General features: G+C 39.9%; 3 protein-coding genes across 3 annotated transcripts; 1 reads left to right on the top strand and 2 right to left on the bottom strand.

Moving 5' to 3' along the window:
• Positions 1-328: 328 nt before the first annotated feature.
• On the bottom strand, positions 329-8,501 carry lamp2 (lysosomal-associated membrane protein 2). The gene is made up of 9 exons (XM_083891802.1): positions 8,390-8,501; positions 5,717-5,832; positions 5,101-5,311; positions 4,846-5,007; positions 4,543-4,757; positions 4,297-4,416; positions 4,155-4,209; positions 3,889-4,059; positions 329-2,825 (listed from the first exon to the last, which is right to left on the bottom strand). The coding sequence occupies exons 1-9, from the start codon at positions 8,433-8,435 to the stop codon at positions 2,686-2,688; spliced, it is 1,236 nt and encodes a 411-aa protein (XP_083747928.1). The 5' UTR covers positions 8,436-8,501; the 3' UTR covers positions 329-2,685.
• A 570-nt stretch (positions 8,502-9,071) lies between these two features.
• Positions 9,072-20,315, bottom strand: cul4b (cullin 4B). Its single transcript, XM_083891608.1, has 20 exons — positions 19,421-20,315; positions 17,319-17,434; positions 17,107-17,210; positions 16,926-16,995; positions 16,260-16,333; positions 16,008-16,170; positions 15,841-15,930; positions 15,001-15,083; positions 14,164-14,231; positions 13,949-14,067; positions 13,673-13,865; positions 13,486-13,590; positions 13,284-13,394; positions 13,103-13,188; positions 12,721-12,828; positions 12,512-12,625; positions 12,324-12,429; positions 12,071-12,243; positions 11,828-11,980; positions 9,072-10,294 (listed from the first exon to the last, which is right to left on the bottom strand). Exons 1-20 carry the CDS (start codon positions 19,881-19,883, stop codon positions 10,199-10,201), a joined length of 2,595 nt encoding a protein of 864 aa, XP_083747734.1. The 5' UTR covers positions 19,884-20,315; the 3' UTR covers positions 9,072-10,198.
• A 1,167-nt stretch (positions 20,316-21,482) lies between these two features.
• mcts1 (MCTS1 re-initiation and release factor) lies at positions 21,483-23,900 on the top strand. Its single transcript, XM_083890765.1, has 6 exons — positions 21,483-21,664; positions 22,564-22,716; positions 22,809-22,906; positions 22,994-23,127; positions 23,487-23,554; positions 23,663-23,900. Exons 1-6 carry the CDS (start codon positions 21,654-21,656, stop codon positions 23,742-23,744), a joined length of 546 nt encoding a protein of 181 aa, XP_083746891.1. The 5' UTR covers positions 21,483-21,653; the 3' UTR covers positions 23,745-23,900.
• Positions 23,901-24,965: the final 1,065 nt, after the last annotated feature.

The following is a 24,965-nucleotide window of genomic DNA, read 5'->3' as shown; positions in this document are numbered from 1 at the left end:
TTTCTCTTTCTCCCGATGAAATAGGCCAGCAGAACGATAAGAATGAGAACAAGCAGGGCAACTCCGACAGCTATGGGAACAAGGAAGCTCTCCGGCTCGCAGTCCTCGGCTATAGACAAAGAGTGAAGAAAGCAGAGAGGTGAATGTTTCATAGGTTTAAAACAAAAAGGACTTTCAAAAGACAGCAGAGGAAAATAAAGATATATATATATATATATATAGCCCACTAACTACATGAATGTAACAGTAACATAAAGGAATAAATATCTACTCAAGTGTCCAGGACATCAACAAACTTTTTATTTGATTTAAAATATTAAAAAGCTCCACTTCAGTCTGACAGAAAACCAGTTTATTATCATGATCGCACAGAGAAAGGAGATGAAATCAGCAAATCTGTGATAAGGTGGTCTTACAGCACAAATTCCCTTTTACTGAACATGAGCGTAATGTTCTTGGAGTCAGATAATGAGCCAAATAATATCAGGGCGAGTGGGTTAATGACGAAAGGCACAGTGGTCAATGTCGGAAAAACCTGATTAGATGGGATGTTGCGTTGTGCACAGACTTTAAACGTTTTAATTTTGGTGCTGGAAAACCATCTTTTTTTATTTAAAAGGCAAGTGATTTTACACCAAGCTGAAATACACAAGACTGTGAAAAAAAACAAAAAAAAAACAACACAAGCAGAAGTCAAAGGTCATGTTTGATTTGTCGCTATCATCTAACACAGGATTTCTTACTCCTGGCGAGTAACGCCTGAAAACATGCAGGATCGTGGCTCCCCAGGACCAGGAGTGAGAAACCCTGACCTAATACAAGGTCCTGGAAGAGCAAAGCATAATAAGCAACTTAAAAAGGCAAATATTTCTATTTTCAATCATCAACACTGCATGATTCTGCTCCATTTTAAAACAATACACACACACGCACACACAAAAATGTGTCACATCAGCTTTCTATCATTACAACAACACACATACTTGGGCTCGTCTACATCCCTGACACCGGCACCTGCGCTGGCTCGTCGACTCAAGGCCCTGAAAACTGTCCGTCGTCACCAAAAGTTTCTGGTTTAATTTGCAGGTTTTAAGACGTGAGAAAAATCTGGTACATGCACTCCCACGCAGACGCGGATGAACCGATAATGAGCGGTTTCACATTTCGGGAGCTGCAAGTACGTTTTTAAATAAAAAAAGTGACCAATTCTAATGTCTAATGCAAGTATGAAGCTACTCCACAGAGCCAGGCCAGCTGTTAACCTCTGTATCCATTCTTTGTGCTAAGCTAAGCTAACTGCTAGCTGTAGCTTCATACTCGAGCAGACACATGCGCTTAAGTCTTACAAAGAGTCAAACTAAAGGGTATTTTTTCCAACATTTAAAAGAAAAAAAAGGACATTTTCAAGGCCTTAAATGTAGCTGAGCCCAGGGCGGATACACAGGAGAAATGATGTGACAACAGTCTCGACACAATGCAAAAATATAAAGAGCGTCTTAGTGCATTTACATGTAAATATCCTCGCTTCAAATCTGCCTGTGCTGAAAGTGACACCATAGTATTAATCCCTTTTTTTCTCAAAACCTAATGCCAAAAAATATCCAGAGGGAGGAAAAAAACAAACAATTATGTGACCTTTCATTTCAGATTCAGTTTTAATCTGGAATATGTGCAAATAAATGTAAGAGAGACTCCCTTTAAACTTTAAAGAGCAGACATTTAATGGTGTTCAGCAGGAGAAGTACAGGCTGAATTCATGACCAACAACCAGATGTGACACTGGAAAATGTCCAGTCATTAAGTTCAACCGGGGCTTTCACTGCTCTCTTTACATGTTTAAAATGTCATTAATGAAAAGAAGGTTCATTCATGTTAAAACCTCACACTTTGATTTCACATCATCTATGATTGGAGTCTCAAAAATGAAATGTCTCTCCTGCTCTGCAGGGGCAAACACGGGCTAAAGCATACATCCACCTTCATCCTAACTTTTTTTTGTAATAAAGAAAGAAAACTTCCTTTATTTATTCTTTTAGTGAAGGAAATTGTGGTTCAATTATGTACAAATCATAATTAAAGTAAATATTTATGGAGAGGTGGGGAAAAAAACATTAAAAGAAAGTAAAAAATTAAAATGTCCACACAAATCAATGATGACAAATGCAAAGAAAAAAGGGGGAATGTGTGCATGGCAAGTGCAGGATCCCAATGCAATAAGCTTTAATTTGTAAATGTAGATCTCCTACAGTACCTGAATCACTCCAAAAACACCACTATATACTGAAGATCACAAAGTCATATTGGTTCTACTTAAATTTAGGGATGAGGGGGAAAAAAATCTAAATAAAAGCATGGATCTTGCACTTGCTCATCCAAAAAAAATCAAAAATAAAAACACAACAAAGAAGGTGGGACAAGACGTTCACAAAACAATAAAAAGGAACACAAACATTGGGGGGGGGGGGTGGACAAGTTTGGTCCTTGAGAATTACACCAAACCCTTTATCTTTGCTTGGATTTTGTTATTCAAGACCCTCGAGGCAAATGTAATTGGAAAAAAAAAAGTCTCATAACAGCCAATGATGTCGACGACATTCCCCACACCCCGAGATTATGATTCTTTCATTTAATTTAAAAGCCAAGGACCAGGCTTGGGAGCCCCGTGATATTTCAGAGGGTGGATTTTTAAAGGGTCTGATATCCGACGTAAGTCTTTCTTCGACCAATCACATAAGCAATCACTACAATGAGAATCAAGCCAGCCAGAGCGGCGCCAACAATGATTGGGATTAAGACGCTGCTGTCATCCAGTGAACATTCATGGGCTGCAGATAAAGAGAGAGTCAGTCAACAGGTGGAACAGTGACTTTTGTGTTTTAAAACAAACACACACACACGAGCAGCAAAACAGCAGTGCAGATTATACACCTTCTTTTTTTTAATCCCAGTCAAGCTACATATGATTCAACCTTCTCTATACTTTAAAGCTGCCAAAAAAAGCTGAATTTGTTCATTCTTTAAAAAAACAAAACACACTTTTGATGATGACTAGTGCTGTCAAACGTTAACGTTTAACGGATTCAACGCATGACACGTCTCCATGGCGACTGACCGGAAAAAGACACGCTTGACGTCATGTTTAAGTGACTTCGGATTGTTAAAATTAGTCTCTAAAGTAGCGCTAAACTTTAAAAACAGAAGCACACAGACACAGGTGCGGTGGTTATTTGTAGCACTGCTCTTTTAGTTAAATTAAACAGACCGCTCCGGTTCCACTGTAGGCGCGCTAACCGGCGCTAAAAGGAGCTAATGCAGCTAACGGAGCTAACTGGTAAACGGTGCCTGGACTCCGGTGTCGCGGCACGTAAACATGACGTCGTCATGGCGTCTTTTTCCGGTCAGTCATCATGGAAACGTGTCATGCGTTAACACGCGTTAACCTTTTGCGCAGCACTAATGATGACACAATCGAACACATTTCCCTTTATGATTATGTTTTCCATAAAACCATTCACAGAAATCACTCTCACACCCCGGGAATGACGTGAACGTGACTGTACGTATTTGTCTCATTTAGCATTTGTGGACGTATGAATATGTAAATTACCCACAATCAAAGTTGCGATTACAGGGGCTGCAATTAAGGCAGTCTACTTTATAACTGTTCGTTTATTTATTTTTAAAAAAGTGCCGGAAACAATTAATATCTTTAAGTACTTATCAGTGCCCACATGAATAAAGTTAAATGTATACCCATGTGTTGATGCTATATATAGACGAACTGTGTAGAGTTTACTGGATTCTCCAATGCTTACAGACCCACAAACTTGAAATAAAGGTGGACATGGGCACGTGAACAAGGTTAAAATCTTGATTCTCGCAACTTACCTGTACTGAAGACCCCCTTCACGACTCCAAACGGCTGCACCCGGAGGTTGAACGTGTAGAGGGTGAGCTGCTCGTTGATGGTGTAGTTCTGCTCTTTGTTGCACATGTAGGAGCTGCCGATCGCTGCCTCCCATAGACTCAGGCTAGAGTTCCACACATTAATCTCCCCGCCTTAAAATAAAACAAAACATAACATCAGCTTGCTAGCTCGTCATACTGTTTTGTTTTCTATACAATACACAGGAAGATGTGATCCTTCTATTTACCAGAGCCCGTGTTCACAGTGACGTTGAGAGAATGTAGTCTGAATTTTGAGCTGTCCTGTTAGAAGAAAGGTACAAGTTAGGAGGCAGCAAACATGGAATGGGTATAAACTGGAAAAAAAGCATTATACTGACGAGAACTCACATTAGTGAAGCCGAAAGAGAGGCTCATTGTGTCGGATGCCAACTGCAGGTCGCTGCTGTTGACTCCACATGATCCAGTGACATTGGTCTTGTTGTGCTCCAGGTTTAAAACCTTATAGATCTTTAACAGAGGGGAAAAAAGAGGGAAACCAAATCACAAGGGTGTGTAGAAGGGCATTGGTATGTCATATGAGAAACACAAGACCCTCACAGAACTAAAGAGTAGTGACTGTGTGTCTAAACATACCTCTCCCTGTTTGAAACCAATACGCAGGCCAAATTTGACCATCAGACAAGCTGTGCCGTTTTCAGGGGTGTAGCTGTATGTCCAAGTGGTGGGTGTAGGGAGGGTGGGGGTCGGGGTGGGAGTAGGAGGAGGGGCAGTGGAAGTGGTGTTAGTCACAGGAGCTTCAGTGGTTGGGGGAGCGGAGGTTGTGGCTTGATCAGCGGAACAAGACGTTACTGTACGAGGGGGGAAAATAAATTTTATTATTGGGAAAAGGAAAAATACAGCAACTAGGATGAGATGCACCACTGCGTTTGCACTTACTCTTATCACTCCTGCTGCCATTTACGACAAAAGCCTGAATGAGCACGTCAGACAGTGTCATATTCACTGAACTAGACAGGATGGTGTCTTTACTCTTGCACGAGTAGCAGGTATCCACGCCGACGTTTGTAATCTGAGGCGTCACGGTCACAGATGCAGTTTCTACAAAACGAAATCAAAAACCACATCGGCATCAGTACAACGCATCCATGCGTGCTCCTTTGATTGTTTGACACTGTGAAGAGTAGGAGTTACCATTTGAAAGAGATTTGGGAAAGAGAGATGAGTCTTTGAGGTTGTAGGAGAAAGTGATGGAGTCTGCCTGGTACATTGATTCACTCAGGTTGAATTTCACACTCAAGAAGTGCCCGTCCCCAAAGTTGACCTTCAGTGTCGAGCTACTGTTGTCACATAGACTTCCATCTGTTGTTGCTTCCCCGGGGAGTTCAAACACTGCCGTTTCATTCTGAAATGAGAGCAGGGTGTAACCCCGTTTAACGTGACGATACAAGCTGATGTTTTAAAAGCCGACTTAACAGAGATTAAAGAGAATTTCAAGGCCACACAAAAATGCTTAGTTGAATTTCATTAACAAAACAATATTTTAACGTCAAGCATTTTAGTAATTCAAGAGTTCAGAGTAGAAAGGAAATGACAACTTCACGATACACGCCAGGAAATCACACCAAGTAAAAGGGTGAAAAGCAAGAATCAGTTGGCTTTGTGGTGAGACCCCTCATTTCCCCTCACTGCTTGAGAGAGCGCCTGAGACACATGAGGCTCCTCTGCTTTCAAATTCACAATGATACCATGCAGGCTGATGCAAATATATACAAATATACACATAAGAGATAAAAGAACAGTCACTCACCTTATCGGCAGCTACTTCATATGAGACTGAGAAGTTGACCATCAGGTCGGCATAGAGGCACAACTCGCCCTCGCTGTTTGAGACATTGACTTGAAGGCCGTGTGACAGCTGGAAGACTGAGAAGAAAAGAATACAGTGTTTTGCCCCACATAATTACTACTGACACCAGTAATAAATGAAAGCTTATTAAGCAAATTAAGTCTGATTCAAGAATACAATGACGGCTGTAATTTCATAAGTGAATCTGACATTGGTTAATAAAATGCAACTTGGATAAATGCAATTTTCTTTATTAAAACGTTGCCACAGTTTATGTATAAATGCCAGTTTTATTTATGCGTTTTTGACGAAGGGAAACGGCACATCACATGAGTGGTCAAATGACCCAGAGTCAAGTGAACAAGAGAAAACACTGCTATATAGTTTATTATACTTGCTAAATGTACACTAGCAACAGAGCCCTTTACCTTTGCACATGCTCTGTGAAACTACGCAGTTAAACTGAGGAGAGGTCATAGTCCATTTAGATGACCTACATGGTTGTGACAACATGCGCTGTCAACGGTAGCCTGCAACAAACCACGGTAATGTAATCAACTGGCATGAACTTCAACTCACCAAGAGTGAGTTGAAGTTGTGTGACCTGGCTAATAAAACATGTTCTTACATTATTGTATCACATGATCTCTTGGTACATTTTTAACTGACTTTTTCAATAAACATGGAGTTGATATGAACAGTACTCAAACATGAGAATGTTTAGAATGTACTAAATACAGTGTAGTGCAGCTTGGATTTTTATTTAATCAATTAAATGACGAGATGTTTGCCTGAAAATTAATCAACACCGTTGTTTTAGTTGCTTTTTAAAAGACACAATTGTGAGGAAAGTCTCTCTTCAAGCGGCAGCATTTGCTGATGCTCCTCATGTAACACAGTAAACCTCCTATCTTTGCTTTTTGGACTCTGCGTCACACAAAGCTAAACATTTGGAGACAACACATTAGATATTCTGATCAGCATTTCTCACTCACTTGTTTTGCTTTACAGTTGAGATAGGGACGGGCAGATTAAATAACAAGACATTCCCATTGGTTGTAACCCAATGATATTTATAGACATCAGACAATATAAAGTGCACAGGCATGTGTAATAAAATCAATTACAATGACCAGGTCACAGGATATAGAGCAGGGGTGTCAAACTAATTTTCACTGAGGGCCACATCATCATAATGGTTACCCTCAAAGGGCCAGATGTAACTGTCATACAGAATAAATGTAACCAAATATAATGTCAAATAAAGGTAACTACGCTGTAACATATTGCTAAATAACTTTCTATATTTATTACTTACACTAGTGGCTGGATGCCATCACTTTGCAGTAACGCAATTGCCATGCATTGTGGGAAATGTAGTTCATGGTCAACGCACGCCTTAACGCAGCATAGACCTATTTAAACACAGAGTTTTAAGACCAATTAATCACTCGCGGGCCACAAAAAATGACGTGGCGGGCCACATCTTGACCCCGGACCTTGAGTTTGTCACGTGATAGAGTATGAGTAGAGTATGTTTGCCTACACATTTCGAGCAAAGTTGAATTGTTATTCCATCTTATTCCTATTTAGGATATATGAGAAAAAGGATTTATTCTCAGAACATGTCATTTAAATGTCACTATTGCATTTTTGACAAAGCCACATCATGACAGGGGAACAACAGACTTCAGTAATGCATAATATAATATAAAAATACATATTCATCACAGAATATACAACATAAAAGGAGGATATAATCCATTAAGAGGATAACAATTGTCATCATTTGAAGAATCTATCATTTGACAAGTGATCTGTATTATTGTGCTGATTGTATGAAACCATAACAACCGAACACATTCAACTTTTGACTCATAATATCGCTAAATCACGGTGCAGCCTTTACGGTCACGTGCTATTTTACAGTAAACCTTCAACGAATTCTAAAGCGACGTTGCTAATGGTAACTATCTTAGCAAATGAAGGTTCAATGTCATCTTCTCTTAGGTGTATTTGTTTATTTTGTAGCCGGTGTGACTTGGACGGTGTAACACTTTAGCACCACCTCGCACTTTTTCTTTCCAAAATAAGCTGCAAGCTAACGGCTAAGTTAGCTTAACAGCCAAACACTGTGAAACAGCAGTCATTTTCGAACATTAAAAAGGTCGCCTGACAGCTAAGGCACAGTTTGGCTGTTGTGCGGCAGTATGAAGGTATAATTTCTGGTAATGTGGACGAATGAGGCGTTTTATTGTGCTGCAAACCACCACCCGGCTGTGTCGGTGTACCGTTGTTGACGTAGGAAACAATTAGCAATGAAGCTAAGGTACGTTAGCACAACACCTCGACAGGAATGCCGCGCCATTTACCGGGCGCCTGTGGGTCTTTTTTAAAAAAAACGACCTCCAAAGTAATTTCACCACCAGTAGAGCAGATTCATATCATTAAAATGTAAAACTATATGCTTTCTGTGGGATAATCTCATGTAGCCTGAACACACCTGTACCAGGCCCGAGGAGTCCCGTAACTTTACACGCGTCACTTCTCGGAATAGGACGACATTAAAAAATTAAATAGTCACTTATTACAGCCGATAAAAAAAACACACATCTTCAATAAGGTGGTACATACCGATGCCAAAGGCGAGGAGCAACACAAATGCAGCACATCGGGTCATGGTTGCCTGGTAGTTTGGAGTGTCAAGTCAGCGCAGAGAAGTTGGGAACAGTAGCCGGCAGTGACGCTCTGTAAGCGGTGTTTAGAGCTGCAGCTGAGCCGCTGCCGCTGTTGACTGAACCAGGAAATGGAATGGGAGTCATGTGACAGGAGGGACCTTGTCAACACACCGGCGTGTGCGCGTGTGTGGATCAAAGGCAGGTTTCATAATCACAAATGTTGAGTGAATGGTCAAAACACTAATTTTGGGTTTTTTTTCACTTAGAAACAGTGATCTATGTTAAAACAGTATCCTGATCTTGTAGTAACTTCTATAGCAGACTGACTGATACCCAACATACTTTGTATTGTATTATCTTCCTTATGTAAAAGAAAAGCTATAAAATCATTGACCATTATTTCTTATACTATTTTTTATTTTTATGTATTATATTTCAAAGTCATTTTGTCTGTCGTTGCTGCTCGATTATAAAAATATACACTCAAAGTGGACTACAGCCTAGCTTTGAATCTGTCACCCACTTTTACCGGGTTAATTATTGTACTGTACAGACTAGTAAAGGCTAACAGAATGTGAATGTTTAATAGATTCAGAGAGGGGGGAAAATGTAGCAGTGGGTCACTTTTATACAAGACAACGAGATGTATTTATATGACAATGACTAATTAAAGAAACCCCAATTGAAACAGTTGGTTTAATCTGAAGCAATAAATCTAACAGACTCGTACAAACAAGGGCATGTCTATCATCAGTCATATTTTCCGTCTTTTTTTTTTTTTTTGAGGTGATCCACTCCCGCTTTTTTAGCAAAGGCCCCACAAGGAGACTTACAAAAACAAAACAGAAAATATAGTGTATGTGTCTGATATGATGCCAAGGAAGATGAGAGGATGAGCTCGGATGACATTGTGCTTTTAGTATACTTTCTACGGGTTAACAAAAAGCCTAAAAAGCAGCTGATTTTCAGATGGGGATCATGTCACTTTTGGGAAGTATGTACAAACACAAACAAAGGGGGAAAAAAAATGCATATACTGAAACAACTGAACTGTTTTTAGCAGCTTAAGTACACCTTATAACACATGAAGTGCTCCTTTTTTTTTTGGCACAAACTATGCTTTGCGTGTTTATGATCACAGCTTTATCAAAGAGCTCCATGGCCTTGAAAAACCTTGCTGCAGTTCCCTAATCTTTAAGTTAGTCCCACATTTGACACTGGCTGAAGAAACAAGCATTAGTTTAATCATTTTTATCCTTTTTTTCTTTACTCTAATGTGTGGTAGGTACATTTAGAGAAGCGTGTCAGCATTTGCTTGATACTGAGTGAACAAAAAGAAAAAAAAAGTGACTTGGTAACAAAGAGCATGTTGATTCAAACTATGGTCAAAGGAGAATCTAAGTTTGAAAATAAATAGTTTTCCTCTCCATTAAAAAAAAAAAGAAAAGAAAGAAAAAAGAGCAAACAAACAACATCTGTAAGTCTTCTTTGTCCACGGTAGCCCAACTCTCTCAGAGGCACTGAGAAATATGGACAATATTCTCTTTTCAATGGGCATGCAGTCCACAGGATCAGAAGACCCCTGACAAAAGCCCTGTGGAGCGAGCAGTATCCATTCACTCGTCGGTCGCTAGGTTGAAGATGATAAATGTTAACATCCACTGGAGCAAAAAAGATTTTCGAGACCGATCGCTCAGAACAGCTTTCAGGCCGTCTGCATCATCTGCATCTCTTTTTTTTTTTTTTTCTGTCACTCTTTCTTTCGTTAAGCCACATAGTTGTACTGGTTGGAGTTCTCCTTGTCACGCTCCATATAGTCCCTGTCAATAAGAGACTCTATCCTCTTCTTCAAGTCAGCAGGCTGGAGGGGAAGAAGGCAGAAAGAGACGCAAGTTAACACACACACACACATTCTTGTACTTGCTGCTTACTGAGGACCAGTATATTTATAAATCAACACAATTACAAATATCTGCTTCAGGAATGATATCTATAAAGACCATACTGGGTGCAGTACCATAAAATGTCTGCGGGTGGAACCAGGTTTTTGTACCAAATTGAGGACCTCTGTTAAAAAACAGAGTATACCACTTTTACAATTTAAGGAAGTGATTTCAATGAAAACAAAGTGAGGACCGGCCAAAATGTCCTCACTTCGTAAAAATGACCTCACTTTGTTGGTTAAAAACCCTCACTGGTCCTCAGTATGCCGCAAGTACAAAAACACACGTCACCTGATCAGTACTACCTGTGCTTTCCAAAATGGGTGCTGTACAAATTAACACAGAGGAGGCCTGTGCTGCTGCGACACCAACTGCGATGTGGTCGTTCTTTTTTTTCCAGCAGCTCACACCATTTCAGCTACCCGTGCTAACCGCTAACTGTAAAGGGAGCACTTGTTTTGTGTTCTATTGGTGCATGAGAAGCTAAAGCTGTGATTGTGATTCAAATAAATATTACTGTGCAAAATCCACTTTAACTAAAACTTCATGGTTTGTTTGCAGCCGTATTCCGTGCTTTACTAGCTTCTGTCTTGCCTCCATCAATTGTGACTAAAATGCATCACTTCCTGGGTGCAGCGTGGGAAATGTCGCCAGGTGACATGAAAACGAAACCCCAATATCTTTGACAAATACAAAGAGAGTTACGTGAATTCATTTGACATTAGTTTGAATGTAATGGACATTTGTTTACATTTAAATAGTGCTGTGCAAAAGGTTAACGCATGACACGTTTCCATTACGACGGACTGAAAATAGACGCGCATGACTTCATGTTTACGCGCAACGACACCGGAGTCCATGCATCGTTGGCTTTAACGGAATGAGCTCGGTTAGCTGCATTAGCTCCTTTTATCGCCGTTAGCGCGCCTGCAGTGGAGCTGGAGTGGTCTGTTTATTAAACGAAAAGAGCAGCGCTACAAATAACCAGCGTATGTGTGCCTCTGTTTTTAAAGTTTAGCGTTACTTTACAGACTCATTTTAACAATCCGGAGTCACGTAAACATGACGTCACGCACGTCTTTTTCCGGTCAGTCGTCATGGAAACACGTCGTGCGTTAACGTTGACGCCGTTAAACTCTGTTGACGCGTTAACATTTGACAGCACTATTAACAACACTACAATCTAGTATTTGATCCTCCTACACAGGATGCATGTTCAGTGAGTTTTTAAACTAAGAAAGTAATGAAATCTGAGGGTAAAACAGGAATATGAGATTTGAAAACTGGCTTTAAGTTCAGTGATTTAGAGATGTGAGGCGTACAAGTGGCCAGTGTGTTTAAGATGCAGGTCATGTAACTAAACATCTGCGGTTTGAGTCCAGCCAGAGAAGATAATTCCCTCCCCTCTACTCTCTCCCCCTACTTTTCTGTCGTCTACTGTGCTTTCGTACCTTCACAGGGAACTTGAGCTGGTTGTAAACCTCGGACATCAAGAGATTATGGCTCAGAGTCTTCCTCATCTTCATAATCCTCACAATGGCAGCATCTATCTGATACTGACGATCTTGGAAGACTCTCTCTGTGGTGCTGGCTTGCTCCTCCACCTGAGGATGATATAAAAAAAAAAAAAGACTCATGTTAAAATAACTTCCTAATACAAACGAAAGAAAACAAACGTGTTTTCTAAGCATTACCGTTTCTTTCATCTGGATTTGGTTTATTTTGATCCTGAAGAGCTTGTGTTTAAAGTCATTGTTGCAGGAAAACTTGTCGCCGTCCTCGATGTCTTTGCTTTTCGGGACTTTGGTGAGAACTCGCGCTTTCCCACAAGCGAGCGACTGCAGCGTCCGACGCAGTTCACTGTCCTCTGTAAACCAGCACACACACACACACAGTGTTTTTAAGACAACTCAATAGATCCGATTTCTTTGATGTGATTGTACAAACCTATTCCTGTTGCCAGTTTGATCTCCTCCAAGCTGAACTCCTCTCCTTCATTAAACATCAGCAGAACGAGTGTTTGGAAAAGTGATACCTGCAGCTCCTTCTTGCCCTGTTGTGAGAACAATTTACATTTGTAAATTAGCACAGAGTACGCACAAACATCAGAGAATTCTTGAGAATGAGTGATTCACCTCCTTAAATTCAGCTTTTAGAACACAATGGCCTAGTGTCGATTGCCACTGCAGCTTCCTGCCACTGTGTTTGCCCAGGTAGAAGGTCTTGAAGATCTCTTGCAGTCGCACCATCTGGACAAAGACAACAGAGGCAACACTCGGTATATTTATTGGAGGTTATTAAAAGCAACATGTGCTATAAATTTCAATATTTGCCCAGCACTGACCTCAGCAGGCAGGTGCACTTCATTTGGGACATAGGTTGGCCAGTAACCCATAGTTAGGATGTTGACAGTCAGCTCAATGTTGCCAGGAATGTTTTGGCACTGCATGTACTACAGGAAACACACGAGACATGAACCATGATGTCCACCTGCCACTAAACTGTCTTTATATCTTTATGTCTTTATATCTATAGACAATTTGCCTGGGAAAAACAAACAAACCAGTAGATATTGTTTTTTCATAATTTAAGGACTGTATAGGGCTAAAACCAGACTTGGCAAGCCTACAATAGTTTTTATAGAAGCCTCTAAAAGACAAATATCTGATTAAATGTGTGAGCTGTCTGTGAGTGATGCAATATAGACTATATTTTCGCCCAGTTACCTGTTTGAACTGCACCATGATGTCTTTAGAAAGCTCCATATCTTTGAACATCCCCTCCAGTTTGCTGGTGAACGCTGCTCCACATTCTGAGGAAAGAGCGTCAAGTTTCTTATCAGATTTTCTCTTTGTGACTTATTTCACATTCTGTGTCCGCGTGTAATAAAGTGTCAGTCAAACTCACCATGTTTCAGCTTTGACAACATTGACTTTTCAGCGTCAACAGACGCACTTTTCCCAACCAGCAACCTTTTGGCTAGATCTTTTTTATAAAAGGCCTCGAACACGTCCTTCCCTACAACGACAACACATCCTTACATTAAACACAACCACAGAGAAGGGAAAAGACATCACTAAATTAAGATTATTGTGACAGTAAATCTCACCGTAGATGAATCTAAAGATGATCATGATCTTATCAAGCATCTTCTCTAGTTCTTCATCTGTTGCCTCTTTGTTTCCTGCCCTTAGTTTTGAATCCACATGTTTTGCTGTGAACAAAAGTACATTTAAAGTCCAGTATTACATTGGGATTAGGATTATTTCACTTTTAGCGACAGGCTAGTTACTGACCAATGAGCTCTGCGGGTTTATTTGGCCGTTTGTTGATGAATGTCTCGAACGCCTCCTTCATGGCGTTGACGAACTTCTCGTTCTTCATGAAGCAGATGTCGATGATGTGATCCACCTTGTCTTTGAAGTCCAGCAACTCCTGTACCATCGTTTTGTCTTTTTCCGGATTGATTACGATTGTGCTTCCAAAAGCCTGGACGGGGATTTTTCGAGATGTTAGAAAAACAGCAAAACACTTTAAATGACTGCTCACAGGTGGCGATGACGCTGTTGTACCTTTATGTACTCTATCCAGTGCTGCAGCAGAACCTGAACGCCACCTCGCACTCGACTGAAGAGCTGATAGAGAAGAGACAGATCCTGAATTCTGTTCTCGTCCAGCAAATGAGTCAGCCCTGAGAGTGACAACAAGCACAGAGTGAAAAGGTCAGAACTTCAGCAGCTTGCAGCAGATGAACACGGTGCACGTTTAACATTTCACTGTCCCGGACCTTTCTGCAGTGTCGCAGTTAGATGTTCACCCAGTAACTGCTTCTCCACCGTAGCAATGAGCGGCTTTCTGAGAGGGAAGGGAGGGAAAAACACCTGGTTTAAAAATGAATCTCTCTCAGAACTTATCCACACACAAAATTTTTATTTTTTTTTAACTTATATGATGAAGTTTGAAAGGCATCTTCACACTGTAGTACATATGCCAGGCCTGTAGGTGGCACTGTACCAGATACAGGTACTCACTCGAGCTGCAACTAACCTTTATTTTCATAACCGATTAATCTGTCGATTGTTTTCTCTATGAATTGTTTGGTTCATAAAATGTCAGAACATGCTAAAAAAAATGTTAATCAGTGTTTGTCAAACCATCGAAATGACGATGTTCTCAAATGTCTTGTTTTGTCCACAAACTAAAATGATTCAGTTTTAATGATTTCTTTGTTATGTGGAGCAAAGAAACAAAGAAAATATTCACATTTAAGAAGCTAAAACAATCAGAAATCTTGTTTTAATCATGAAAAAAGCTTCAAAGCGATTAATCGATTATCAAAATAGTTGACGATTAATAGATCAATTGTTTCTAAAGCTAAGTATAATATAGTACAGGCGGAGTAAGGTACGAAAATAAAAGTTATCATAAAGCAAAATAGACCAAACAACCTCCAAAGACAAGAAGAGGAAGAAGACGCCGTCGAAGTTAAGCGACTGTGAGTGAAAGCCCAAGGCAGAGGTGGGACTATGACATTGTTTTCCTAAAGTAGCATAGTCCACACCTTTGCAAAAAGCAAAAGTAGCGCTCCTAAATTTGTTCAATTCCACAACAGTTTGACACTCACTGTGTGCTCTGATCGAGATATGTGATGACTCGGTCTGCCTCCTCCTCCAAACGCTTGTTGACATGATGAAGATATTCTGGTACCTAAAAAGAAAATAAATGCATATGTCAAATATGATAATTGTGCAACACTTGCATCTACAGAAATCCTATCGAATTTGCTTTAAATTCATAAACAAGGTCAATATTTTACTCCAAACATCTAACTTTCAGATGTCAAGCCCTGGATCGACACCAGAGATGTGAAGGACAAAAAATATGCCTTAATGTGATGAATCAGCAAGTTGACAGAGCTAAAAGTCGCAAAGTGCATGTCTATGCTTATTTTAATTAAGTAAAAGGTTTTGAAACAAACACCAAAAACACCCTTCACTCAAACAAGTACAATATTCATCTGTCGTCTGTACTGCAGGTTATGAGTAATAGACACATTTCTCTTTCTTTCTGGTTTAGTTTCTGTCTGATAAATTGGTTTTCTTTCATTTTGAGAAACTCAGACTCCAAATAATGATTATTTGCATATTTTTCATTAATTGATAAGTTGTTTGGTCCATAATATGTCAAAAGATGCCTTGCTTTTGTCCACAAACCATAGATCAGAATATTTGGCAACTCATTTCAAAGTCATTGCAGCTCTACTCAGACTAAAATCTGCTTTAACAACTTATGTTAATGCCTTAATATTTGATTGATGAAATTAAGAGTGGAGCGACACTGCATGCATCACAAGTGGGTCTTTAGTTGATGATAAAAAAGATGAAATTTTTAAATAATCGGTTTGTCGTGACAGTGTAAGGTTTTAAATCATTGTGTTTGAAGTAAGAAAAAACACTTGAATCACCTCTCTCTCCTGCATCAGCCTCTGTCCCTCTGCAGCGTACAGGCGATTGGTTTCTTCCAAAAATCTTTGTTCAAAGGAGTCTTGATAAATCTGTTGATGACAAAAAATAAGTCAACCGACCACATTTGAGAAAATAACACGATCCACGGTCCGTTTAGTTTAGTTACCTGCAGGTCAGAGAGCATGCTCAGCAGGCTCCTGAGCAGACTGCGGTCTATCGCCTCGCCGTTTCGCTCCCTCTCGATGAGCAGCAGGATCCCGTCGATGGTTTTACTCTGGACCTTGAGGTCACTGATGATGTAGAACCTAAACAGCTCCAGACCCATGTCCCTGCAGACCACATGAACCACGGGTCAACAGCCGCGCTAACTACAAATCACACCTCCCGACGTTATGCTTACACTCACTCACTCACTCACCAGATTGATGGTAGCATTGAATTTTGTAAAACATAGGTGCGGTCCAAAAACAAAAATATACTCCTAATCATGATCTGTGAAACAATGACAAACACAAAATCACGTTATCAACCATTTTCAGTCCATCTACTGTCTAGTGCCGTGATCTTTTTACCCTTCTTCTACCTAAGGCTAAATCATTGGAAAACCCCTTTAAACATGGAAATGTAACACAAAACACACATTGCATACAAGTAGTGCTGTGCAAAAGTTAAACGCGCGTTAACGCATGGCATGTTTCCATGACGACTGACCGGAAATGGCGCTATGTTTACGTGCCGCGACACCGGAGTCCAGGCACTGTTTACCAGTTAGCTCTGTTAGCTGTTAGCGCGCCAAAAGTCGAACTAGAGCGCTCTATTTATTAAACGAAAAGAGCAGCACAACAAATAACATGTGTTCCTCTGTTTTTAAAGTTTAGCTTTACTTTAGAGACTAATTCTAACAATCCGGAGTCACGTAAACATGACGTCACACTCGTCTTTTCCTGGTCAAAATGGAATGTGCGTTAACGCTGACGTCGTTTGACAGCAAATAATAATATATATATATAATAATAATAATACAAATAAGTGACATTATACTAAACAGGAGATATATATGGCAGCGAGAGGTTATACTACATACCATTTGTCTGCAGTGATCTTGCCAACACTTGTCAATTTTCTTGAGGAAAAGCACACTGTCCAGGGCATCCGTGACAACAACGTTAAGGCAAACGTGCACATTCCTATTTAACGGGGGCCAAAATAATCATAAATAATAAACGACTGATCTGTGAAGACGTGCCAGACGCGGTAAAGGATATTCTCTGAATTGATCGATCTGTGCCTTGATGTGGTCTTCGCACACGAGCCTCAGCTGTTTGTAAAGCTTGGCAGAAATCTTATGTGAGCAGAGGTTCTCGACAGCCTGGGAGAAAAAAAAACAACAACAACAACAAAAAAAACATATATAATCTGTGAAACGAAACAAAAGAGGAGGATCTCCTGTGAGGCACCAACAGGTGTGCACAAATACCTGATAGAGCTCCTCTAGATTGTACTTGATTGACGTGCTGTTCTGAATGGCCTCCACCGCCTCCTTCAGCTTCTGCCAGGTCTCCTGTGTGTAGTTCTCCGGTAACTTGGGTTTTTCTGCGAGTGAAAACGACACACACACACACACACACACACACACAGACGGGATGCTTACAATGACAACACGGGCCTCTCACATGTCCTCCTGTGAACCATCGTGCTGAATCACCAGTGTCAACGGAGCTATTTTTAAAACCAGTGTTTGTGTACGTTTCTATTTTAAGTCCAGCACGGTGGTGGTGTTGACAAAAAGTCTGATATTTAGGGTAAAGGAGGGGTGTACAGGAAATTATGTTGGGTTTTTTTTGTCAATAAATGTTATTTTATATACCTCGGTGTCACAAACCGATTTATAAATTTAGCAAGATCAGGGAATATATGCTGATTTTTAACAAAACAGACAATGCTGTAAAGTTTAATCCTTGCTATATTGTGATACAGGGTGGAAATTGTTTCGCTTTTAATCTCCTACCGCTGACATTCCCCTTGAACTCCCATAGTTAAGTTCCTGGAAGTTGGGACATTGTTTGTAGCCAATAGAGCGTTTACAAAATGTTTTTCTTTCACTGTTGTCGGGGGTCGCTATCTTGTTTATATTCTTGTTTTGAGGCTTGTTTTTGTTGCACTTTCACTCTTAAGGGGGGATTTCTGTTTGAAAATGAAGACAGAATAAAAGCATAATGTATTTGAATCATTTCTTGGTGTGTGAAAAACTTGAGATTTTATTTTGAAGCCATATCGCTAAGCCCTACGTCAGTTAGCATGATAGCCGTGTGCTTCTGTAAAAACACAGAGCCTCCTGAGATCAACAAATGGCTCATTCTGGGGTAATTAAAAATAAGAAAATACTAAATATTGATTATATATCCCGCTATTTTTTCTGCAAAGTGAGAGCTGTGAAATGCAATGTTCAGTCAAAGCCAAATATGACATGTCAACAAGTAGTTTTGTTGAAACTGGCTATTTCAGTGAACAGCTTGGAAAATCAAGATAATAAATAATAAACACAAGTTTCTTCACCTGGTTCATGAATAAATCCTTAGCTGTTCAAATAATAAAATCAAACCTCCGTAAGGAACTATATCGATATGCGATATGGTCTCATTTCTAGGGGTGGGGGAAAAAGTGATTCGATTCACATAGGAATCACGATTCTAGTCATCCACGATTCTGAATCGATTCATAGACTTCAAAAATCTATTTATTTATTTTTAATTTCTATTTTGAAAATTCACACAAAACACCAGTTTGTGTTATTTGTGTACAGTTTATTTTTGTAACTTCTGGGAGAAAAAGGCAGCTAGTCTAAGCTTTTATTTATGCAAGTTATTTTTTTGCACAGTAAGTGGGTTAGGGTTAAGTTTTTAGTTGTTTTGAATGAATAAAAGTTAACTTTTGTGTGATCACTTCATCACATTATCTTATACAAACTGCATTGTTTTGATGCCATAATTTGCCTTAACACACTATGCATTGTATCAATTTTTGAATCCAGAATCGTATGAATAGAATCGGTGGATTCGATTTTGAATCGAATCGTGACCCTACGAATCGGAATCGAATTGAATCGTGAGCCACCCAAAGATTCACATCCCTACTAATTTCATATCCCATTTAAAAATATATTGATATATTTTTTATATCGATATATCGCCCAGCCCTAGTATCAGCTAGCACCAGAGCAGATACCCCCCCAAAAAAGCACCAAGTACAAGGTACTATCGCTAATGTAAAGGCAAAAAAACACAACTATATAGTAGAAAAGTGCCGTAAGTGTGTTTGTGAAATCAAGTAGACATCTGCAGATTGATCTATGCAGCGATGTTTCACACTTTAAAAAAGTGTTACTTCTGTATCACAATAATATCGGTCTCGGTCGGTTGTGATTTCGATATCGGTCATGACAGAGTTGTATCGAGCGTCCCTTCACTGGACTACAACACTGAACTGATAGGAGCAGCTTTGCTAAATAAAGTTATTGCACTTGAATGTTGAAATGCGAGTCTCAATCACAGTGTGTGTTCGTGTGTGTGTGTGTGTTACCTTTGAAGTTCTTGATGACTAGTTTCTTGGCAGCGCCGGGTTTATTGTTGGAGAAAGTGCCCGACGCTGCGGTCTTCGTCAGTCCGTTTGCGTGGTGCCCCGCGCCGCCGGGCAGGAACATGGCTTTGCTGCTCTTGTTGTTCGAGCAAGACGCAGCCGCTGCGGCAGCCTCCTCAGCCATTTTCACATCCAGTCCAATGAAATCCACCGAGTCGTCGAACCTCAACTTCTTCTGGATGTGTATCGGCGTGGGAGAGGAGGAGGGCGAAGGGGAATTCAGGGTCTTGGGAGGCGAGGGGGAGATGGTGTCACCAGCGGCGTCTTCCCTCTCAGAGCCGTTTATTTTCCTCTTCTTCGGAGATGTGATGCTACCGCTGTCGGCTTTGACATCAGTGGCTGCTGGTCTTGCCTCCTGGGTTGGCGGTGGTGGGGGGTTAGGGGAAGATAAACCTGTTGGAAACATGAAAAAACGGGAATACTGATTCCTCACAGCCAGTCTTCTGATCCCAAACTTCCAGGATTACCGGCGACGGGGTGACCTCAGTGCCCCGGGGAGCTTGAATGTAATACACCGCAACACTCGGACGGTTGAACCCGAATCCTTAATGTTGTGTAAAACAGTCGCTAAAGTCAAAGTACACAGCTCTACTTGGACCGAGCCTGCTCTCTTTCTTGTTATTGCTGGCAGGAGAAGAAAGATGGTCGGCTACTGCTTCCTCTTTTGCCTCTCTTGTCTCACCGCGTTGGGACACTCGTTCAAACGGAGCGTTCAAACTAAACCGGCCTTTGGACGCTATTATTCACACGCTAAACGTAGCTGCCGCCGAAACACATTCTCACACGAGAGTAAAACACGCGTGGGTAAACACGGGGAAGAATCGCGGAGAAAAAGCGAGTCGATGACCCCACCGGAAGTACTTGGTACAAAACTACTTTTTGCACAAGCGTGTTTTTTTTCCTTTCCTTTTTTTCTTCTTCTGTGAACCGACTGCTGTGCTGTAACTCGTTTGGCCACAAGATGGCGTCAGGTGAACGTCACGTTTTCTTGGAGAAGCGTGTGTGTGTGTGTGTGTGTTTAAGAATAACGAATACAGTAAAAAACAGGGGTAACCATTAAAATGTTAAACATATCAAAAAGGCTTTTTTTGTTTTTAGATGTGGATGTGGTTAATATGTCGTGTTCAACTTCTCAAACTTGACAATAAATAAATCAAGTAATTTAATAAACAAACCCCCCCCCAAAACAAACAAAAACACCACATTTTCCCACCAAAGTGTCTTTTCTTACTATTAATTAGGTCTTAATTAATCAGATTTTTCAGCTTCTTAATATATTCTGGTTTCTTTGCAAAGAAAGAAAGAATTTCAACTGGATTTTTTTTTTGAGGACAAAAGAAGACATGAGAAAGTCATCATTTCCAGGTTTAAGAAACACTGATCAACATTTTTCAACATTTTATGGACCAAATGATTTGTAGTACTTTAAGATACTGGATGTGGATTTTGGTATTGGATTAGAAATAATCCTTGAAAACCCTTGTGCAATGATGTTAGCACAGCTGAAAACAGTTTATTTGGAATAAAAAAATATTATTTCTAACCTTGATATTGGATATGGATACACACAGGATGTTGTTCCGGATTAAATATCCAGGCAATCTTACCAGAACATGGCTTTGGGACTTTTTTAAATATATAATATTACTTTAGTAAAAGTCTTAAAGTATGTGACATTTACCTCAATTTTAGAAGTAAAAGTATTAAAGTGAGAAATGAGGATTGAGTTATGGTGCTCAGTGGTAGGGTTCAATTCCTGGCTGTGTCTTGCTCAAGGACACACATAGATTAGCAGAATCTATGTGTGTCTTGCTCAAGGACACACATAGAAGCGTCTGAAATTATAAACTCTATGTTGTGGAGTAAAAGTTGCTAGAAATATAAATAAGAAAGTACAGGTACTTGAATTTTGTAAAAGTAGCAATGACGTGATAACGCCTGTGGGGGGCAGCAACTCAAAAACACCATCGCTTGTCTTACCGGGGGAAGCGGAAGCCAACGGGGAGATGAAAGGCGGCCTTCCGTTGCTAAACAGGCGTGGGACATTGCAGTAGCATCACTAAACAGATCACATTTTATTTTGTCTTCGTTATTCCGTGTGTTTCGTCAAAACTCGCCGTGGCACAGCGAGTACGGACAAGTGTTGTGACGTTTGAGAAAACAACGACCAAGGACGATGTTTAAAAAGTACGTTGCCGATGACTTCTGTTGTAGCTTTAGCTAGGTGGCTAACGCTAAGTGGATATTAGAAATCCTGTTTTTAAATCGGGTCTGTGGAAATCAATGAAGCATATAGAGACGTGGGCTGTCATCTAGTGAATATTATGTAGTTATTGGGTCCGACCTGAGTCAGACCCACAAAAAACTGAACGTTAAATGAATCCCGTCATACGTTGAATGGGAACATGAATGCGAATAATGAATGAAATGTAAAGTGTTAGCACACAGCTGCTTACGTTCGTCTTTGCTCATAGAGAAACGTCGTTATATGTGCACTATATTGTAGTAATTAAATAATTGTGCTGTCAATTTTTAATTGTAACTATAAATATATTTTTTAGAATGTGCAAACTCCTCTAACAAGAAATGTCTATCTCTTGTCCCCAAATGCTCGACCAATGTCCTGAAAGATACTGTTTTATTTAAAATAAATAAGAATGTCCACTGTGGCAATCCCTAGAGAGAGAGAATAGATAAAAATCAGACCTAAACAATCTTAAATAAAAAAGTTGTATATTTAAAAATAAATAATAATAATAATAATGAAAACATATATTATTCAAACACATTATGAAACACATTCAACATAATAAACGTTGTTTAAAATGTTACTTGCAACTCAAAACCTACTGTATTCCTACAATTATGCAGACCCCTATGTGTTTCTTAAACATAGCCTGTTGTTGGCATCTCAGCCTGGGAAGACAATGGATTCCTTGTGCCCTGTAGCTGTTACAGACAGTACATAATATGTATCCAAAGGTAGTGGAGTAGAAGTACTAGTAGCAAAACTCATAAGGAATTTGGAGATTATAAAAGTTTGCCATTGCCACCTGCATATCTTTATTCCTTGTCCTCTGTTTCAGATTTGATGAGAAGGAAAATGTATCAAACTGTATCCAGCTGAAAACATCAGTGATCAAAGGAATAAAAAATCAGCTGTTGATACAGTTTCCTGACATCGAGTCATGGCTCAATCACATAATGCCAAAAAAGGACCCTGTTAAAATAGTCAGATGGTAAGATGGATTTCATTTTTCTCATCAGCATTTGTTTTTTCCTTCCTGCTGTGGATATGTTGAGATTTCTTTATTTGTGTTTCCCCCCTCAGCCATGAACACATTGAAATCCTAACAGTGAACGGCGAACTGCTTTTCTTCAGACAGAGAGAAGGACCGTTTTACCCAACACTCAGACTGTTGCATAAGTGTAAATTCTCCCACTGACAACTCATGGAATTTGCTGTGTGTAATTCTTTCCGCTCTGCTAATGTATTGTTTTTCCTTCTCTTCATAGATCCTTTCATTCTTCCACACCAGCAAGTAGACAAAGGAGCCATTAAATTTGTCTTAAGTGGTGCCAACATCATGTGTCCCGGGCTGACGTCGCCAGGTGCTAAACTCCACCCTGCTGATGTTGACACAGTAGTTGTATCCTTGGATTAATGACGGTGCATGTGAACTGTACACACAGGCCACAACATGGATGCAATAATCACTTAATTACTTTGCTAATAGTATGTGATTTATCCTTGTCATTACCAGGTACTGTCTACAATGTTAGAAAAAGCCAAAACATCTGACCCTAATTTTAACCATAAAAAATACACAGACGCTATGTTTTGCAGCACAGTTTGATAATGAACCAGTATTTGTGATAGCATTGAAATGCACAAACATTCAGTATATACCATACTATTATAATTATAGTCGTATAATATAATCATTATAACAAACAATTGAATTTAGGTCAACCCACAGACATATTTTCCTTTACCAAGTGGATGCAGGCCATCATGGCAGAGGGCAAACAACATGCACTGAGTGTCGGCGTTATGAAAATGTCTGCAGAAAGCATGTAAGGCCTGTGTACAATTTAATTATTTTTTTTACCCCCACATTACTTACGTTTCCTCGCTGTACTTATGACGTGCGATCTTGACCCGTATTTGTCTTTTACAAACAGAGAAAAAGTCAACAAGGGAATTGGAATTGAGAATGTTCACTATCTGAATGATGGATTGTGGCACATGAAGACGTATAAATGATCGACACCCCACAAGCCCATCTCACATCCCCTCCCTGGAAATCATGGAGCTCTTGACAGCGAAGCATGAGCTGCCGGTCAAATGTTTACACCTATAAATGTAGCTGTGTAACCCGAGGGAAAATTCAATCACTGTCATTCACAAATAAAAGAAAGATCTTGCTTTTTTTGCGGGGATTTGATTTAATACAAGGTGTCTTTAGAATCTGGATTACACGTGACAAACATATTCAGATTTCTTTACCATAAGAGTTCATCCTGGTTATTAAAGTGTCTTGCATGTCCAAGGCTTTCATAAGAAACAGGATTTGGGTGTGTTCATATACCCACTGAATGTGATGTGGCATATTTGCTATTGTCAGACAGCTGTGGTCTCATAATGGCGATACGAAACACGCCCGTTTATGAGGTGCACCCGACGACTGGAATGTAACAACAGCATGTATTTTGATTGCAATGTACCTTTTAGACGTGTTGTAATACTAAAAATAATCCCTCAGGAGTGGTTCAACCCAGGATATACAGTATTACCACATATTTCATCATGACACAAGTCACAGTGAGAACAACAATGTATGTGATTTACCAGATAAACCCTCTGGGTATCAATTGTTTTGAAAAAACCAGTAGAACCAGTGCTACAGGAAGTACAAACACCATAACTAATCATACACGGGGACTGCTTTGCTGTATCTACCCGGACTTCGACCGAGTGTGTCCAAGAATGTCTGCTTAGAACATTAGACCATTCTGAAATAATCCCCTATGAATCCTCATCGCGATAACATTGAACATCTATAGAAAGTTTGAATTACCATGTGTGCTCACATTGTACTAAACACACGTTTGCGCAGCATTCGTAGTGAGGACTCTCATGGAAATATCCTCACCCCTAACCTTAGTATTTTCATATGTATACAGCTATATGTGATTTGAGGAGCCAATTTGAATCCAAGGAACAGCAATGCAACAATAACACGTGTTTGCATGACCAGTGCATCCACCGTATACACAATAAAGAAGAATAAAAGACTAAAATAACTTTCACACAAATCTAATTCTTTAGACATGAGGCATCTTTTTTCCAGGGTCCAGATTTTGGTGACTTCAGGTGAACATGTTTGCTAACCCATTAAGCGTTTATGAAGGAGAATCAGGCCTTAGAGACTCACCAATCGACACCGACTTTTGGCGACAAAACACAACTGTATAAACCAAATAT

Source organism: Microchirus variegatus (genome assembly GCF_963457635.1).
Source record: "Microchirus variegatus genome assembly, chromosome: 6".
In the NCBI taxonomy this organism is placed as follows: Eukaryota; Metazoa; Chordata; class Actinopteri; order Pleuronectiformes; family Soleidae; genus Microchirus; species Microchirus variegatus.
This window is presented reverse-complemented; position numbering and strand designations above follow the sequence as displayed.

Excerpts from the sequence above, each read along its gene's own strand:
- mcts1 (XM_083890765.1), top strand. Across the intron at positions 22,907-22,993 it reads ACTCAGACTGTTGCATAAGT|ATCCTTTCATTCTTCCACAC; the intron begins GTAAATTCTCCC and ends TTCTCTTCATAG. Across the intron at positions 23,555-23,662 it reads AAAATGTCTGCAGAAAGCAT|AGAAAAAGTCAACAAGGGAA; the intron begins GTAAGGCCTGTG and ends TTTTACAAACAG.
- cul4b (XM_083891608.1), bottom strand. The coding sequence starts at position 19,883 with ATGTTTCCAACAGGTTTATCTTCCCCTAACCCCCCACCACCGCCAACC. Across the intron at positions 17,435-19,420 it reads AGTCATCAAGAACTTCAAAG|AAAAACCCAAGTTACCGGAG; the intron begins GTAACACACACA and ends TTTCACTCGCAG. Across the intron at positions 12,244-12,323 it reads CAAACTGGCAACAGGAATAG|AGGACAGTGAACTGCGTCGG; the intron begins GTTTGTACAATC and ends GCTGGTTTACAG.
- lamp2 (XM_083891802.1), bottom strand. The coding sequence starts at position 8,435 with ATGACCCGATGTGCTGCATTTGTGTTGCTCCTCGCCTTTGGCATCG. Across the intron at positions 4,417-4,542 it reads TTGGTTTCAAACAGGGAGAG|ATCTATAAGGTTTTAAACCT; the intron begins GTATGTTTAGAC and ends CCTCTGTTAAAG. Across the intron at positions 4,210-4,296 it reads TCTCTTTCGGCTTCACTAAT|GACAGCTCAAAATTCAGACT; the intron begins GTGAGTTCTCGT and ends TTCTTCTAACAG.